General features: G+C 45.5%; 1 protein-coding gene across 3 annotated transcripts in view; it reads right to left on the reverse strand.

Moving 5' to 3' along the window:
* The window catches only part of APPL2 (adaptor protein, phosphotyrosine interacting with PH domain and leucine zipper 2), a 62,525-nt gene that overhangs the window by 32,152 nt on the left and 10,981 nt on the right, over positions 1–19,392 (reverse strand). For 2 of the 3 annotated variants that reach the window (XM_050748461.1, XM_050748463.1), the window contains exons 3-8: positions 11,467–11,526; positions 10,874–10,945; positions 5,017–5,104; positions 1,832–1,873; positions 1,637–1,695; positions 711–857 (exon numbers count right to left, since the gene is read on the reverse strand). In XM_050748461.1, coding sequence (XP_050604418.1) covers positions 711–857; positions 1,637–1,695; positions 1,832–1,873; positions 5,017–5,104; positions 10,874–10,945; positions 11,467–11,526 — 468 coding nt within the window. The remainder of the gene's footprint in view (positions 1–710; positions 858–1,636; positions 1,696–1,831; positions 1,874–5,016; positions 5,105–10,873; positions 10,946–11,466; positions 11,527–19,392) is intronic. The other variant, XM_050748462.1, reaches the window with a different exon arrangement.

The following is a 19,392-nucleotide window of genomic DNA, read 5'->3' on the forward strand; positions in this document are numbered from 1 at the left end:
CACGGGCCAAAGGATGGCTCTGGAGACAACGCAAGTGAGGCAAATGCAGGACGGGGTGGAAAGTGAGGGGCTGGTGCCATCAGCCTCACACTCACACTCACTCTTGTCCCTGCCGCACTGGTGCCCCTGTAGTCAAGTCCCCATCCTTAGAGTACAGCCTCTCAAGATAAATATTCAGTCAGCCATTAAATAGGAGGATAGCAACCCAATGAATACAGAAGACCTCATAAAGCACTGGCAACGTCTCCCCATGCCCAGATGTTTAGGTGCTGGGGATCACCTAGGAGAGGTGCCGCCTGAGAAGCCAGCAGACGGGGGCCTTACTACAGAGCAGCAAGGAGTGCCAGGAGTCCTGGGTGACAGGTGAGCTATCCCAACCCCGGCGGGAGCTGCTTCTAGGAGAGCTGCACCCAGCTGGCTTTCATTTGGATTAGAAAAAACGGCCACATAGGCTCCTTCCCAAGAGAGGCTTGGGACCCAGGCCTCATTTCCCGAACATATGGCCTAACTCGAGGCCAGTGCATGTCCAGTTGAAGATGACCCAGCTCAACTGGAAGCTGTCCCAGTGCTGAATCCCACAAAGTTGCCAGGGAGATTGTGCATTTATATTTCTTTCTATGATGGATGATGCTTCAGTTTCTCCTAAGTGCTCTCTCAGCAGAACGCCACAGCTGGCTTAGGTTTCAGCCCTCAGGAAGGGACTCCCCTACCTGTCCGTGGGCAAAGCCTATCATGGGCTCCATCATGGCCATCCGCTTTCTGTACTGCAGCGCGTTGAGGGCACAGTAGTACTGAAGGGAGGAGAGGTGCTGCTTCCGCCGGGCTGCGGCCACCTCTTTTCCAACTTCAGTCTTCACCTGGTGAAAAGGTGAAAGGAAAACTTCAAGTTGTCTACTGTACATGACAATTCTGTAAAAGCGTACTCTTCAAAACGTGTGTGTTTAGGCATTATAACCTTTTTTAACCATTTTTGTGACAAATATAATAAAACACCGTTAAGGCTGCACCTCAACTTTCTAAAAAATCCAAATTAAAAATATGCAAGAAACAGCATCTCGGTGCTCTGAGGCCGCAGTGAGGTGAAGCCAGTATTCTCCCGGAACAGTGCAACGTCAGTCCTGCAGTCCTTCAGGATAACAATATGGCAGCACGTACTGAAGAAGGCCACAGACATTCTAGTTCACTCATGAGAATGTATGCCAAGGAAATAATTTAGCCCAAGGAAATCATGTAACAGAAGTAAAAAGTTATATGCATGAAAGTAGTCAATATTATCCAGAGTAGCGAAGGTCCTGGAAAGCATGGGTTAAAGAATCAGAGTCAACACCTGGGGCAAGGAGTTCACGTGACCTGGGTGATAAATGAGTCAGACGAGGCAGCAAGCTGAAGTTAAAACCCCTGTGTGATCACAATCTTACAATGGCTCTAAGCTGGTGTTTAATAAACCAGTTTGAAAAGACAGAACAGAGAAGTGGAAGCCTACTCATGAGATTAGGAATGAATAATTTTAAAAGTCCATGTATATTTAAAAAAAAAAAAAGACACTTGTGAATTTTTATGCCATAAATTCACAAGAGGAAGGCGTGAAAGGCCTTTATGTAAATGGAGTGAAAAACGACATGTAAAGTGCTCTTACCTTCTCATTCTCCTTTTTCTTAGGCAGCCTGCTGTATTTGGCCATTGAGAGGTCATGCTCTAAAAATAAACAGACATCTGAGCACCCAGGAGGGTCAGGGTCGAAAGGGAAGAACATTCACTGGGGGTCTCCTCCCCGCCACAGGAAGCCCACACACCCACACACCCACACACCAGGAATGGAGAAGGTGCCTACCATGGCTAGCGAGTCCAAATAGATCCTTTAAAGTGCTTACTTCTGAAAAGGAGAAAAGGGACCGTCTTAGAGCAATGAAAAATAAAACATGCCTACCCAGAGCTCCGCACTTTCCCCCCAAAATAAGAGAATATGCGTGCAAGAGAAGCCCCTGCACCCTCAGTCCCCAGCTCTCACAGGCCCGGCCCAGAGGCTGGGAGCTGGGCTCACTGGAACATATGGGCTTCAACCATGCCCCACACCCAGTGACACTCACGGCCCGAGCAGTCCTGAATCTCCACATAGTGCTCAGGGTCTGTGAGGGAGAGCGCACGCCGGGGAGGTGGGCTGGACAGTGCGGTGGACAGGTACTTTTCATGGAGACCTGGAGTATAAACTTAAGTTCTGATGCCTCAGCCCCCAAATAGAGTGTCTTAATACGTCTTTCTACAGCCAGAACCCAGAAGCTTCCTGTGTTGCCATTTTAATATCAGACTTACTGGAGTCACCACTGGCCAAAGGAATATGGGGTGCTTGTATTAATGAAAAATGTGACACAATCTAGCATACTGTACTTGCGACAAGCCAACACCAATAACTATTACTCCAAGTGAGTGCCACGCCCACCATGCACAGAGATGGCTGAACCAAGCCCAAGACCAAAAATCCAAAAAGATCATTGAGAGCAGTGACTGTCCAAGGTTAGAAACTTAAAAACACAACAATCGATACCTGAAAGAAAGTGACACTTTCTTTTTTTTTTTTTTTTTTTTTTTTTTTTTTGAGACGGAGTCTCGCTCTGTCGCCCGGGCTGGAGTGCAGTGGCCGGATCTCAGCTCACTGCAAGCTCCGCCTCCCGGGTTTACGCCATTCTCCTGCTTCAGCCTCCCGAAGAAAGTGACACTTCCTACAATTCTGAAACAATCCATTTTCATTTTATCAAACAAAGCCAAGCCATTCACATCTATATTGGTTATACTGGTTTTCAATTTGCCTCCAAACTGCCTCCAGCTTTTCAATTCTCTTCGCGTCATTCATTCTCTGTCGGTATCAGGCTGCTTTCTGCCCTTTCCCGCTTGCATTTTTTTCTCTCTCCCATCTTTTACTTCTCGTTGGAGTCAAGTTTTAGGTTTCTTTACTTATCAATGTTAAGTAGTTTCCTTAATATCTCTTGTGTTCTCTTCATTCAGATTACGTACTTGTGTTGGTGAGTAAATAAAGGCTGAGAAATGTAAGCTAAACCACCACTGTCTAGGCAGATGGTGGGAGCAGAGGGGAGGTCAGATTCTAATTTGGTCTGATGTTGACTCAGATATGACCTGGGGCCAAATACTTCAAAGGGATGTCCTGGTGGCATCAGAAAAGGATGTTTAACTTTTTTCAAGATACTAAGAAGACTCCTTCTTACTACTAATGAGCAGTTTTATTCCACTTAAAAAAATCACCATCCTGGGCAAATACTACTCATCCACATTTGGGGTCACTCTGCATTAGCAGAGGCCACTGTCATTAATGCTGCTGGGCACTCTCAATTCTAGTTCTGCCTCCCACAAGCAAACCTGAAAGACATAAATCTGACAACACAGGTCTTAGGAGATGATTATCTTCTTTCAAACAGACTTGGAGTTTGTTTTTCAAATGACATCCCGCTCACTTCTAATGATTTTATTTAGAGAAAACTCTTCAAAAAAAATGCTAAGGCATTCAGTGAGAACTGAATAATTAGCAGATGACTGCAGCAAGCATGTTTTAGCTTCCTATGCAATGATAGATGAGCAACACTAAAAAGCACTAAAATTCCTGCTTTGTTTAATCAAGGTTTCCCTTTATGCAAGCAAATGGATATATTACTTGTTATTTTTTATTCATTGAGTTTTAGTGCTGACAAACTGATCTTAAGTAGAGTTTATGCCAGTTCTATCATTGGTCCTTAGCCTCAAGTGACATGAACACAGGGGATCTCAAAGCAAGCGGGGAGAAGCTTCACCTTTTTTTTGAGGTGGAGTCTCGCTCTGTCATGCAGTGGCGCAATCTCGGCTCACTGCAACCTCTGCCTCCCAGGTTCAGGCCATTCTCCTGCCTCAGTCTCCCAAGTAGCTGGGACTATAGGCACGTGCTACCACGCCCGGCTAATTTTTTGTATTTTTAATAGAGACGGGGTTTCACCGTGTTAGCCAGAATGGTCTTGATTTCCTGACCTCGTGATCCGCCCGCCTCAGCCTCCCAGAGTGCTGGGATAACAGGCGTGAGCCACCGCGCCTGGCCGATCTTCACCTTTAAGACTTGTCTTTATATTTACTGCAACCTTTCTCCGCCTCTAACCCTGCTGCAAAGGAAGTTCAAGGTGATATATTTTTAAAGAGTAAGTACTATACTGAACAGATGTTTTAGCATTCTAGTTTAGGCTTTTTGGGAGCCAGCGACTTGTTTATATCAGTGTTCTAGAAAATGTAATTCTTAAACTCTAAGTAATAAATACTTTCAATGAAGAGAGAATAGGACTAGAAAATGTGGAGTCCCTTTTCTAACATCAGCTAAGTTTTTTCAAGATTATTCATTATTTTTTACGTGCATTTTGTGACTACCCTGATTTCTAAGAAATATAAAATTGTCCTAATGCTTTATTTTAATTGAAGAACCAAAATTAGTCCAAAAGGACAACTAAGTTTTCTTACTCTCAGATTCCCTTACTCACTAACTGGGAGTTCCGTAAGAGCAGCACCAGAGTCTAGCACAAGGAAAGCAAGGTTCCTATCCCGTCTTCCCCTCTTCAAGCCCTCACCTTCCATTCCAAAGCATTCACGGTTCCCCCAAGAACAGCATGACTTCACAAATGTCCCCTAACCTGGAACACGACCTTAATGTCATTTTCCAAAACCCAGCTCAGAGATCACCTTCTCTAGGAGGCCTTCCCTAGCACGCCTTTCTGTGTGCTGTTTCTACTCCTGTGCATCTCTGTCCTGCTGCACTCATCGCATGACATCGCAACGATCTGTTTCCACACCTGTCTTCTCGTTGGCCTGTGACCTCCTTTAGGTGAGCCAGGAGCATAGTGGGAAGTCAGTAAAAGTTCGCTAAATTGAACTGCTCAAAAAGAAAGGCACTTCTCAGCGATCCACACATTTAAAGAAAGTAATGCAGTAAGAATTATTAAGTGCATTACATAATATTTTGAAGGTAACTGGCATTGAACTCAGCTACTTTACCTGTGAGATCCTTTTCTCGGAATTGTATAATAGGTAGAACCATTGTGTCTGCCAACTGTTTAGCCAGCTCTGTATGGAGAACATTAAGCTGAAAGAAAGAGAATGGTATTCAAGTAAATTAAATACATTATTATTATTGACATAGTCTCATTTCACCAAGGAATCACACTGAACACTTCCGTGTGGTCACACAGCTCAAACTTCCTTAGCAAACAAGTACCCTTCACAAAGCAGTAAATGATATTGGCCTAGAAGCATGAACAATGAAATGCAAGGTTCTGACTGACCAGGGCACCAATGAAGCTTGCTAACAGAGTGTCTGGGCCCATCGTTACCCTGTTCACCGGGTGGACTCTGCTTCTTCTGTGTTCCCACTCTGGGCCCCTCCCCACTGGAGAATCGGAGTGCCTGGATGTGCTGCAGAGAACACAGCCAGCTGTCAGGGCTGGTCATGGCTCAGGACCTCGCCAGGCTGCTCGGCTCTCTCGCTCTCCAGGGAGGCTGAAGCCACGCCTGAAAGACAGGCCTGCTGGAAACCTGCTCGCCTGAAAACCATGGCCAGCTATGGGCCTGGAAGTGACTTTGGAGAAAGAATATTCCCTACCAGCCGGGCACGGCAGCTCACGCCTGTAATCCCAGCACTTTGGGAGGCCGAGGCGGGGGGATCACGAGGTCAGGAGATCGAGACCATCCTGGCTAGCACAGTAAAACCTTGTCTCTACTAAAAATACAAAAAATTAGCTGGCAAGGTGGTGGGTGCCTGTAGTCCCAGCTAGGCGGGAGGCTGAGGCAGGAGAGTGGTGTGAACCCGGGAGGTCAAGCTTGCAGTGAGCCGAGATCATACCACTGCACTCCAGCCCAGGCGACAGACTGAGACTCCATCTAAAAAAAAAAAAAAATCTGCCAGATTTCAGACATATAGTGTAGAAAAGGGCCTTTTTGAGAATAAGATGACTGCATTAGGATGTGATGCTCCTCACCAGATGATTTTAACAGCTCTTGACTCTTTTTCCCCTTCTACCTCAAGAACTCAGTAAATTCTAACTTTGTAAATTATCTAGGAGAAATCTATCAGTGCATCTTTGAGTACTTTTTTGTATGCCGGCTTTATATGCTCAATACTAAGGAGTTCTCACCCATTCTGTGAGTTAGGTATTATTTATCATCACCACTTTACAGACATGCAAATAGCTCTCCAAATCCAGAGGGCAAATAAATAGCCTAGGGGGCTTTTAATCTGGGGCTGCTGGGATCTAAGATTCGTTTACTTTCCACTACCTAGCCTGGGATACAGAATGTGTCCTTTATGCTCACATGTTTGGGAATCTGGACGTCAACAATGAATACAGTGGAAGGGATTTTCTCACTAGACCACAGACTTCCAGATATTTTGGGATTCCTGCTGGGTGACTAAGGGGAAATCACCCAGCAATCATTTTTGGATTCAACATGTGGCAAAGTTTCTGTTAGCAGTGCTGGCAGGCATGCATATGCATCAACCTGCTGCACATGCATCTCCCAACAGATCTGGTCCTTCGAGGCTGTGGCTTCCGAGGCCACTCTTATAAGCTTAAAGACCTGCCTAAGGTCAACCATTTGCCAGGTCAGGTAGCACCGGGGCAAGCTGCTAACACTTTCCCTATCGCTCAACCAAGTCGAAGCATGACAGCTATATTTTGGGGGTAACACGGGAAGACAGCCATGCCAGTAATTGCCTTCAGAACAGAATGTGCTGACTACTTTTCCAGAATAACTTCTATAAGAAAGCTACTGTGTTTCATTAACAGTTAACAGGCTCTGTGCTGGACGCTTTGATAGACATTATTTAATTCAATCAATATCACGGCCCAATTAAGTGGGCCTTTCTGATGCCATATAAGATGGAGAAACCAGACTCAGAAAGATTAAGCGGCTTTCCAATGGTTATGCACTTCAGAAATGGTACATTTCCCAGCCACTCATTTCCTCCCCAAGAATGAAGGGGGTTATGTCATCAGCTTTTAACGTGGGGCTTTTGAGCTGTGAGTTGTACAGGATAATCACTACTGATCAGAGCACCTTCACTGAGGAGAACGGAGGGGACACGCACCACCTCTCACCAATTTAGCATCGCCATATAGAAATTGGGGACAACAGCATCTCCCTTGCATGGCTAAGACATGTGAGGACAAGACAGTGACATGAACAGGACATACTCAGAGCAGTGTGCCTCGCATATGTGCTCGGTCTTCAATCAGTGGACTCTAATGACAATGACATCCTGTCTCAGGTGCACTCATAGGAAGTGGTCCAGAAACTCTGCTTTTAGGGAAATCACCATGCATGGAAATCTCTGTGTGACTTATAACACGGAAGATCTCATTCCAATGCATTCTATTAGATATAAGCCACATAAATCTCTACTTTTTGTTGAACTCTCCTTTAATTTCTGAGTCAAATAACTTGCCTTAAAATTTTTTCAACCTGGTTTAGGCCCAGGTAGAGAAAAGAGCCCCAAAAGTTACTCTCCTCTTCCCAGATCTAGGCCCCACCTGGGCTAACTGCTTTCACTCTCTGAGTCTTTACATCAAAAGGTTTGTTTGGAAACTCCTTGCAGAGCTAACCTTCTAGGGCGCCATGATACTACCTGTAGCAACCACACTTCCGGTCGGGTGCGGTGGCTCACATCTGTAACCCCAGCACTTTGGGAGGCTGAGGTGGGCAGATCACCTGAGGTCAGGAGTTCAAGATGAGCCTGACCAACATGGAGAAACCCCATCTCTACTAAAAATACAAAATTAGCTGGGCGTGGTGGTGCATGCCTGTAATCCCAGTTGCTTGGGAAGGCTGAGGCAGGAGAGTCGCTTGAACCCGGGAGGCAGAGGTTGCGGTGAGCCAAGATCGTGCCATTGCACTCCAGCCTGGGCAACAAGAGCAAAACTCTGTCTTAAAAAATAAAAAAATAAAAACCACACTTCCATCCTTTGGGAACTATTCACTCCCTACTAAAACAATCATCATTCCTGCCCATGACAATGTGGTTCTCAGTAAATATTTTAAACTGGAAATCTTGCTTCTGGGGTTTCGACAACTAACAGCATTTCCTTAGCAGCTCTCTTCTCAAGGACACATGTGACTTCGGGGTGCAGTCCATTGCTTCCCGCCCTGGCTTATCTTTCCACTGTTAATCAAGAAACACTCTTCTCCCACCTTCCAAAAATCACTTTTGCTCCTCTATAATTACATCTTCTATGTACCTTTTATCCATTTCAACACATTTGAGAGAGAGCCACGGCAGTGCATGTGAGCTCATGATATAATAAAAAATATGTATTTGGTCTTTGCCCCCAGTTCTTGGCACAGAGCTCTTAAAACCCTTGTAATTTCCTGAGCAATAGGGGTGCTAGGAACATATTTTGTTATAATATTTGGTCTTTGACCCCAGTTTCTGACACACAGCTCCTAATCCTTTGGAATTTCCTGGGTGATGAGAGTGTCTTTTGTTCTGACGAGGCAACTCCTGGTGGCCTCCAGGATAGGGGCTGGTCACCAGAAACACCAAACCATGATTACAGGCTTGGAGCTTTCAGCCCCACCCCGTCTTCCAGGAACGGGAGAGAGCCAGAGGTTGATCACATCTATGTGATGAAGCTGCCAATAAAAATGCCTGAACTGCAGGCTTTGCAGAGCTTCCAGGTCGCTAAATACCTGGCAGTGCCCAGAAGGGTGACGTCCCCAGAGAGGGCATGGAAGTTCCACACCGCCTCCCCTGTACCTTGCCCTATGTATCACTTCATCTGGCTGTTCATCTGTGTCCTCTGTAATATCCTTTAAAATACACTGGTAAATTTAAGTGTTTCCCTGATTTGTGAGTCATTCTAGCAAATAATCAAAGTCCGGGGGGACGTTGCAGGAACCTCCAGTTTATAGCTGGTTTGTCAGAAGTACCAGAGGCCTGGACTTGCAATTGGCATCTGAAGTGTGGGGGAGGGGGTAGTCTGGTGGGATCATGCCCTTAACTTGTGGGATCTGAGGCTATCTCCAGGTAGATATGTCAGAATTGAGTTAAACTGTAGGACAGTCAGCTAGTGTCACAGAATTGCTTGATGTGGGGAAAACCCACACTTTTTGGTGACCGAAGTGTGCTGAGTGCTAAAAGTATAGACAGAGAGTAAGTTTGTCTTTTTCCTACTGTTTAGCAGGGTAGAGGACAACGTCCAATAAAAACCATATGACGTGTTCACTTTTATATCCCCAGTGCCTGGATCAGCATCTGCTAAATAGGAGGTCATCAATAAATGTTTGTTGAATAAATAATGGCTTGTTGAACTGGTTTGTTGAATAAATGAAAATGCAATCAGTACAGTTTTATATGAATGTTAGTTTCTCACTTTGTAAACTGAAGACGGTATCTACTGCAGATCAACAACTGGTCAATTAAATGGCATCTGCACATTCCTTTATATTTATTCTTTTTTTTTTTTTTTTTTTTTTTTTTTGAGACGGAGTCTCGCTCTGTCGCCCGGGCTGGAGTGCAGTGGCCGGATCTCAGCTCACTGCAAGCTCCGCCTCCCGGGTTCACGCCATTCTCCTGCCTCAGCCTCCCAAGTAGCTGGGACTACAGGCGCCCGCCACCACGCCCGGCTAGTTTTTTGTATTTTTTTTTTTAGTAGAGACAGGGTTTCACCGTGTTAGCCGGGATGATCTCAATCTCCTGACCTTGTGATCCGCCTGCCTCGGCCTCCCAAAGTGCTGGGATTACAGGCTTGAGCCACCGCGCCCAGCCTATATTTATTCTTTATCATGATTTTCTGAGTATTCGAAACTCCTTAAAAGATGGAACTATTTATATCTACCTAATTTTGCAGAGTTCTGTCCAGCACTAGTAGCATCTGAGTTCTTATGTTTTTTACAATTAGAATTTATGCACTTTTCCTATAATACCTGGTGTTTTTTTTGTTTTTTTTTTGTTTTTTTTAACAAATATTCCAAATGTACTGTACAATATAGGTATAAGAACAGTTGTATTAAACCCTTTGTAGTAAGCTAGGCATGGTGGCCCATGTCTGTAACCCCAGCACTTTGGGAGGCTTAGACAGGAGGATCCTTTGAGGCCACAGTTCGAGGCCAGCCTGGGCAATAAAGCAAAAGGCCATCTCTACAAAATTAAAAAAATAATAAAAAACCCATAAAAATAAACCCTTTGTAGTGGGTTGAACTGTGCCCCTCCCCTAAAAGATATGACCACCCAGAATATGTGAATATTTGAAAAAAAGAGTCTTTGCAGATGTAATGAAGGATCCGGAAATGAGAGCATCCTGGACTGTCACTAAATCCAATGCCAAGTGTCTATATAAGAAGAGAAGACATGGAAGAGGAAAAACATGAGGGGTGGGGGGGATGTAAAGCCAGACTGGAGTGATGCTGCCACAGCCAAGGAACACCTGGAGCCACCAAAAGATGCATGAGGATTCTCCCTGGAGCCAATGGAGGGAGTGTGGTCCTGCCAGCATCTTGACTTCAACCTTCTGGCCTCCAGCACACTGGGAGGGGATAAAGTTCTGTTGTTTGAAGCTACCTATTCATGGTAATTTGTTATGGCAATCTGAGAAACTAATATACTCTCCTTTGGAAACTAAATTCTCAGAAATCTTTCTTTTGGTCTATTCTTCATATATATTGCAGCCTTTCCCCTCAAACCAGAAACAAATGTAATAGCGTACAACCTATTCTATGAAAGGAGCCTTGGAAGATCAACAAGTTGAGATACCTCTTCAGATATTTAAGTAGATATTTAAAAATGGAAAGTGGTCCAAAATAACAACAAAACAAAGTTCAAGAAAGAATCAAATACAAATTTTCTATGTTGCTATCTTACCTCATCCACCACTTTGGAAAAATAGTGGAGTGTTGAAATTACTTCTTCATCACCTTTGCCAAGAGCAAAGTTCTAAGACCAAAGAATAAAGGAGCAGGTGTTAAGTGAATGCCAGGGAATTCAGCACGAAGCATCACCTGCAGAACACTACCCTCCACACCGACGTCCTCTCTTCTCCAAGAGCACGTCCTGTCAGAAGTGTCTACCTGAAGAGGGAGTCACAGCTATCCCCCTTCGTCCCGCCCCCAGGGTGCACTCATCTGACCCTCCCTGGCCATTCCTTTCTGCCAAACGTATTTTTTTTACTTTGAGTGTTTATTTCCTGGAATTGCTAATGTTGATTCACTTGTAGTCCCTTGAAGATTCGGAACCCTCAATGGCAGTTAATTACTTCTAGAGGCTAATTAGAATACCTCATAAACACTGTGGGATAATCACTGGTTTCAATACACCAATGGAAGGGAAAGAAAAGACAAAAAAACTATGAAGAAAATGAAACAAATAATTTAAGTCTCTAAGGATGCCTCTGGATAATTCCACTTAAGAAAGTCCTGAACACAGCAGCATCATAGGCCACATAAACACCAAGTTACCTGTTTTTCATATGCCAGCAGTTGCTTAGAAAGCTGTTGTGTGGCCAGACACATCTCATTCTGTGGAGAGAAGAGAAAAAGCAAGTAAGATTAGTCTAATGTATACAAAGTCACGAAAAATGCCATTTCCGAGAATCCCTTAAAAAGTAATATTGGCTGGGTCCAGTGGTGCACACCTACAATCCTAGTACTTTGGGAGATTGAGGCAGGAAGACCACTTGAGATCAGGAGTTTGAGACCAGACTAGGCAACACAGTAAAACTCCATCTCTGCAAAATAAAAAAAAAATTTAATTATCCAGGCAGGATGGCATGCACCTGTAGTTCCAGCTACTCAAGAGGCTGAGGCAGGAAGACCCCTTAAGCCCAGGAGGTTGAGGCTGCAGTAACCCATCATTGTGCCACTGTATTCTAGCCTGGGTGATAGAGTGAGATCTTGTCTCCAAAAAAAAAAAAAAAAATTACAAAAGAAAAAAAAAATCCCTTTCCAGCAGATGTAGCTAAAAAAAAAAAGAAAAAAGAAAGAATATGTGTGTGCCTGTCAAATAATAAAATGTTTTGTTCAGACATTCGGAAAACAAGATCAAAACAAATCAAAAGGTTAAAGTTTGCTATTTTATTTTTTAACCCTTTACAAATGACTGCTCCTTTTGGTCATTCAGTCTATAAAGAAATGTAGTGAGCAATTATAATGTGCCAGACATTCAACAAGGGCACAGTCCCTGTCCTCATGGGGCTTTTTACGGAAGCAGGCATCAAAAAAATAGTTACAAGTGTGATGAGAACTGCAAAAGAAAAATACTGGCTGTGTTAGGAGGCTCTGACAGACAGTCTCCAGGGAAGAGATGTTTTAAGCAGGCTCCTGAAGACAGACTAGGAGTCAGCCATGGGGACGAGCTTTCTAGGAGGCGCCAACACGTGGAAGAAGTGCACTGCCTGCCTGAACCGCTCTGAAGTGGAGCGCGGCTGGAGCAAGGGCTGTGCGCTTGGAGGCGAGATCAGGCTGGGAGTGAGGCAGTGGGAAGGCGTGCAGGCCCCTGGGGCCCACACTCACACATACTGGAAGCACAGCGGGGACCGAGGCAACATATGACAAGGTCAGATTCCACCAGGCTTAGAACACTGGCTGGCAATGATGGATGGTAACAGAAGCACAGCTAAACCTACTGTCCCAGAAAACCCAAGGAAGCCCTACTCTTCAAGGGCTGCGATGCCCTAGGAGGCCTGTTTTGTGCCATTTTCACGGGCCCATACTGCTCATTTTCCTCTCCTCTTGTTTATTCCTCTAATCTCTAGCTACACCGCGGTTTTCTACCACTATCCTCCTACCACTGATGTGGGCAACCTAGAAAACTTGCCTTACATTTCTAAAGCTCAGTTAAAGCTTAAGATTCAGGGTTTATTCCTAAGGAGCGGAGCCACTGGGTCTGACGTGGCACAGATGATGGGAGGACACTGGCCTACCTTCTTGGCCTCAGCCTCCACTGGCTATTTCTCCTGGGGTTGTTGTTCCTGTAAGGCTAAGTCCTGAGCTCTGCGGGAGCTTATTTTATTTTTCCCAGTCCTATTTGGCAGAATACAGCAGAGCCAAATCCTACCTTTTTTTGGCCCTCTTTGCGGACGACTGGCCAACCTGTTCCCTGACTTCCTGCTCTGCTCTAAGGAACAGACATTAATAGAACAGGAAATGTGGCTCTTTTTCCTCAGAAAAAAGTCAGACAAATACGACAAAAGTGCCTGGCTCTGACATCCTACTGGTGTTCGACCCCTTTCAAAACTAACCAGAAATGTGACTTCTAGCCACATAGTCAAGAATCCAGCAAGCGGACAAAGCCACAAGCACAATGTCCTTCATTGAGACAGGAACGTCCAACAGTTCTTAGCACACAGCAAGCTCTCAGCAAACGTTTGATGAATGAATGAATGAATGAATGAATGAACAAGGTTAGAAGATTCATCTAAATTCCGAGTTTAAAACAATACCTGAAATCATGGGGTGAGGGGAAAAATCCTTCCTAACCATACAAGGAAACATCACAAATGAAACAAAATACGAAGCAACTGGCCAGGGCCTACTACATGTCAACCATCTTTAGCAGTGTTGTTTTGAAGATCAGAGTGCATGGGAACAAAGGTTTTATCTCACTCACTGGGCTGATAATCGGCAATGACTGAAAATCTCGTGCTCCTCCTTCCTGAGTTAGCAGCAGATGGATTCATTCAAGCTACCTTGGCATCTGCCTGAGAGCAGCACCACGTGGAACATGATTTGCAGACCCCCAGAATCATCATAACAGCAGCCGACATTCACAGGGGGCTTAATTCATGCCAGACCCTATGTTAAATGCATTCTATGCACGACCTCATCTAACTCCAATGACCCTGTAAAGCAGGTTCTAATTAACAACTCAATTTTATAGATGAGGAAACTGAAGCGCCGAGAGGTTGCGCCACCTGCGCACGGCTACACGGCTGATGAGTGGCAGGGCTGGGATATGAACCTGGAGCTGTCCGATTCTAAAATCCACACTCCCAAATGCTACTAAGATCCCAAGTTCTACTACAAGGCAGGAGAGGAGAGGCCTCTGCTTTACACTGGAGCGGGCAAACTTTTTCTGTAAGGAACCAGAGAGTAAATGTTTTTGGTTTGTGGGCCATATGGTCTTTGCCACAATGATTCAACTCTGCTTTATAGCACAAAAGAAGCCAGAAATAACACGTTAACAAGTAAATGTTGCTTCATTCTGATATAACTTTATTTACAAAAATAAGATGCTGGCCCAAGAGCCATAGATTACTGATCCTGCTTTGTCATCAGATGTCTCAAAGACCCATTCTTTTGCCACACCCTCTGCATGAGGCTCTCTTAAGCTACACATTTCAGATCCCAGGAGCTTCTACTCTTCTAATTCATTCTTTTCTTTATTTTAGTCAACTCTGTCACTTCCCCATATATGCCTCCTTCAGAGACTGGTCAACACATATACCCACCCTCCAGTCCTTCCAAACAAGCACGGACCATGTGCCGCTAGAATTCTTCCTCAGAGCTTAGTGGCAAGTGCTCCGAATGTAATGGAAAGACTTGCTAGGGAACTGCCAGCATCAGGCTGTACCCAAAGCTCAAGGGGAGGGCACACATGTGCCACCCACACAGCCACACAGCTCTACCTCTGCTCAGGGAAGAAGGGGCACAGCGTGCAACACACAACAGCTGCCTTCCAAAACGACTTCGAACGAGACTCTCCGGGTCTCTCCTAGAAATACCATTTGAAAATGCTGCGCGTTTTCCTAGTGTGATATTTCAGGCTGCAAGGCCAGCTACGATTCTGTGCAGCCAGTATGAGTTCATCGAAAACCAACATACTTACAACGCAGCCTGCCACCTGCCCTGAACAGAGCACACTGTGTGAAACGTCTTTCAAACGAGATCAACTTGAATCTTACTCATACTTACTCTACTGTACGCAAAGGTTGTAGGAAATGCTTTACCAACATCAGCTAATTAATCCACGCCCTGTGACCTGTGAGGTAAGCCTGCAAAAATATCTCTGCAACAGGACTTGCAAAACTGGAGCCCGAGTGAGGAGTAAATATTAGCAATAACATCAATAAAGATAGCTGCTAACCCTGAGTCTGTCCTGAGTACTTGATGTTGCTGTTAAATGTTTTTCATATATCATCACATTTAATCCTCACAGTGCACCATGAAGTAGACACTATTACCATTTCCATTTTGTAAATGAGGAGACTACGATTCAGAAAGGATAAGTAACTTTCTAAAGCCAGTGACTAGTGACTGGCAGGCAACAACTCAATGCAGGACTCGAAATCAAAAGCCCATATTCTGACTATTACGCTATTCCAATCTAAAGCCCAAAATTGTACCTACTCAATTCTCAGGTGGGCAGGACTTGAAGGGCCCAGAGATACGAAGCTAAGTCCCACACTTTTCTAGGGGTAGAAGAGCGAAAGAGGTGGCCTACAATGGGAATTCTCAATGGAGTTCCATGAGCAGCACTGTTCTGGGCACTCTGGGCCGCTCTGGCTGCCATTTATACTACGCACCGCTTCGTGAGAAGCCTCGAAAGGACACCCTGAGGAGGATTTGCTGACGGCATCTCACACGCTCAACACAACCTCCCAGGGCTGTTGCCAAGGCAGAAAGTCAAGTGGCTAGCAAGCCCGAAAGGAAAACTGGGCATTTGGCAAAGGAATGTTTATCTTTCTGTGGCACAGAAAGCGAACTAACTGCAGCTGTCACCTGAAACCCCCGGGGGCCTCGGTGCGCAGCAGCATCCATGTGACTATGAACAGAGAGGCTAGAGAGTTGGGTGGAGGAAATCCACATCGATCTATACCAACTACTTGGCTGGAAATGTTGCCTAGAGCTAAGAGGTTCAAAGGCACATTCAGCACCCAGTGTTTGCCACCAAGCTGGAGGTCACCGGTCGCACTAGTTCAGGAGCCCTCGAGGCAGGATGCACACAGGGAGGAGTAAGGGGTGTGGCAAGAACGCGTCTGGAGCGTTTCATGCGAGGCAGGCCACAGGGGATGCCTGCTGGACCTGGACTTTATTCTAGGGGCAGTGGGGAAGCACTGAGGAACTCGGGCAGGAGCATGAGAAGCTCAGGCACAGGCGGAAGGAAACCAGGAGCGGTGGTGGTGGGCAGAAAACGCTGACGGGGGAGAGAGAACAGATGAGGGGGACTGATCAGGAGGCCACTTGGAGAAGCTGAGATAAACAAGGGTCTGGGCCTGAGGCACACAGTGCAGAGCAGGGCACGGAGGTGTTCCTGAGGCAGAAACAGCAGGGTGCGGCGAGTGAGGAGGGCGGGGGAGGCAGAGAGAACTGTGCTGCCCACGTGGAAGGCCAGATGGAGAACGGTGCCTTCAGCCAAGGAACTGAGGAGGGGATATGGATTTGGAAATGACAAAAAAGTGCCGTGAGATGTCCTTGCTTTTAGGTGGGGCTGTTCCAAATTCAGTCCTTCATTCAACACTTATGAGGCCAGACTGCTACCCACCAAACACTGATTGGGGCCAGACGTGGTGTAGGGTACTGGCAACATCTAATTCTGAGCTCTGGGAGCTCAGAGTCCACGAAGGGACCAGGAAACCCCGTTACTATGTCTTACGTGCTCTGACCAACAAGTGTATGAGGCATTTGGGCACAGCGGTGAAGGGCAAGGGCACTGCGGCCAGGAAGGGAGAGAAGGAAGGAAGAAAAGGTGTCAGAGAAACTTTGTCAGGCTTGCAGTCAGTCTCAGAGGCCAGGAAGGACATCTGCCAGGGCAAGGGGTTGATAAAGAAACAGGCAGCAGGAGTGGCACAGCAGAGCGGAAGGTGTGCAAAGCGTCTGGCATGTTCTGGAACAGCCAGAAACAAAATGAGAGGAGCAGGCTGATAGGCAGCTCATGAAGGATTTAGCGTGCCGTGCTGAGGACTTTACGCTTTTCCTTGTGGTTAGAGAGAGCCACGGAGGCGTCTGAAGATGAGGAGGTGACAGGGAGGTTTGAAGTAATCCAGCTGTGGTGTGGAGAAGAATTAAAGGGGGAGATGTCTTCCTGATGACAGGAACTGCAATCGCCCAGGGAAGAGCTAAAGCTAACTGCACAGTGACAACAGGCAAACGCTGTTTTGAATAAAGACCCAGAGTTCGGAAAGTGGCAAGGGCTAGAAAAGGCTTCAGAAATGGCCAGGCACTTGCTAAAGTGATCTTACCCAGGGAGTGAACAGAGACTCACCAGAGAAGGATTCCAAAGGAATTGTGTAGGACACCAAGACTTCAGGGATACATAGCAACCACCACAGAACCAGCAAGAACAAGGTGCAGAGCCCAGGAGGGGGCCAGGGGACAGCCTGTCAGAGGAACCGATGGAAGACAGTCTCAAGGGGGGTGTTGTTAGCAGAATCAGATGCTGCCCACGGGCAGAGTGGAGACAGGCTGTGAGCCAGGCACTAAGCAGCCTCCCATGTACGGTGAGGCCAAGCCCAGACTGAGGAGGCTTGAGGAACAAATATCAAATGTCTGGCGAGGAGGCAAAGACGGCAGATACTGCTGTTCCTTCAAGAAAGGATGAGATGACTAAACGTCTATTTAACCCAAATAACAGTGCCACTGAATAGTGCCATCGTAACTATTATCATCATAAAACAGAAGACGGTTCTGTTCACACCGAGAGCACTCTCTGAGCAGAGATTGATCTTAGCATTTTACAGGTATTAACACGATTCACTCACAAGAACCTCCGAGGTGGGTATTCTTATGGCCTCTGTTTAGCTGATAAGGAAACTCAACGGATGGCTTGACCTGCCCAAGGTTACACAGCAAGTGGCTGAGCCAAGACTGGAACTCAGATCTGTGAAGTCCAAGGTCACACACTTAACTCCTGTATCTGAATGAATGATCCTAGCCCAGAATAATCTAAACGCAATAGCTTTTAGATTGCTATCTGAAAGCTACCAATGCCAGCATGAGGGAAAGCTGCAGATCCCACGTGCAGACCAAGTGCAGGACCCAGGTCTATGAAGTCATTTCCAAGAGCCACTCAGGCCCTCGGCTCCCTCCGACCTTCAGCTACATATGCACCTCCTGTCAGTCTCTGTCAGATAAACCTCAATGTGACTGGTTTTCAGGGCTGCTAAAACACACTGATTAGAACATTTATGGACAAAAACTAATGAAACCAAGAAAGTTACTCTGTGATACAAAAAGGAACTGGATCCTGCCTCTAACATATTACAAAGCGGTGGGCTGATAAACAGGGGTGGTTCTTCCATAATGACAAGAGGAGCCTCTAAAAGCTTACACTTCTTTGGCCTCTGCTGCCATTAGTGGTGGCTAGCGTGTCAGGAGAGCAAGCATAGTGGTTAAGAGTGAGTGTAGGCTTTGCAGTCAAAGATCTGGGTTTAAAATTCTGGTTCTGCCACTCATCAGCTGTGTGACCTTAGGCAAGCTACTTAACCTCTCTGAGTCTTAGCTTCCTCATCTGTAAGTACATACTATATAAGACCTCTCCTCTGCTGTGAAAGCTGAGTGCCCAGCCTATCGTGTGGCACTTTATGTGCCTAAGAAAGGCCACTATTTTCACCACTAAAACACGCAGCTCTGACCCTGATCTGCCTCCCATGTGCTTCTCCTTCCCCCATGACAAGCTCACACTCCTGGATGCTCACTACTCTCATTTGGTTTCCCAGTCAGTACATTCACTTGTTTAGCTAGGTATCTATATCATCATTCTAAAGAAAAGTATTTTCTTCTTTATAACACCAAATTATGCATACTTTACTCCTATTCCCTCCCACTGTCTTTACCCTAATTTGAGAAAATACTAGTCCCACCTCCAGTTTAGGCTTTTAAGATCAGGAGTTTTAAGATCAGCTTTCAGGATCAGTAGAGTTCTGTGTTCTGAAAGCTTTGGTTAAGAACAACTGCAGACATGTAGCTGTGTTAAATCAAACCTGCTTTGCTGAAGGAACGTGAGAATCTTAATCACGGTTCTCATTTCAAAAAAATTCTATCCCAAATTTACTTTAAAAAAAAGCAAAAACAAAATAAAAAATCTCATACAGGCTGAGGTTAGTAACTACATAGGTTTGTCATCTGGTGGAAGAGAACGCCAGGTTACGAGGGTTGCCAGGTTTCATGAATACTGCTGGGGACAGCCTTCCTGTCCTGCGGGCCAGGAACACGATTACCCCTGCCCCCACTTTCTCAGTACAACAGCTGAGAGGAGAAGCAAGATGACCTAAATAAATTTCACGGTAAGCCCCTAACAAATCCATTTTAAAAGATTAGAAAATTGTAAACCTCTTTAAACCTCTCTACAGGCTGAGATAAAGAATGAAAATAAATTCCAATGTGTTGAATGCAAAATTTGAGCAGAATTAACTGAATATATATGCATATGTATCTATTTAGATATAA

The sequence above is a fragment of the Macaca thibetana genome, chromosome 11, assembly GCF_024542745.1.
Source record: "Macaca thibetana thibetana isolate TM-01 chromosome 11, ASM2454274v1, whole genome shotgun sequence".
Lineage (NCBI taxonomy): Eukaryota > Metazoa > Chordata > Mammalia > Primates > Cercopithecidae > Macaca > Macaca thibetana.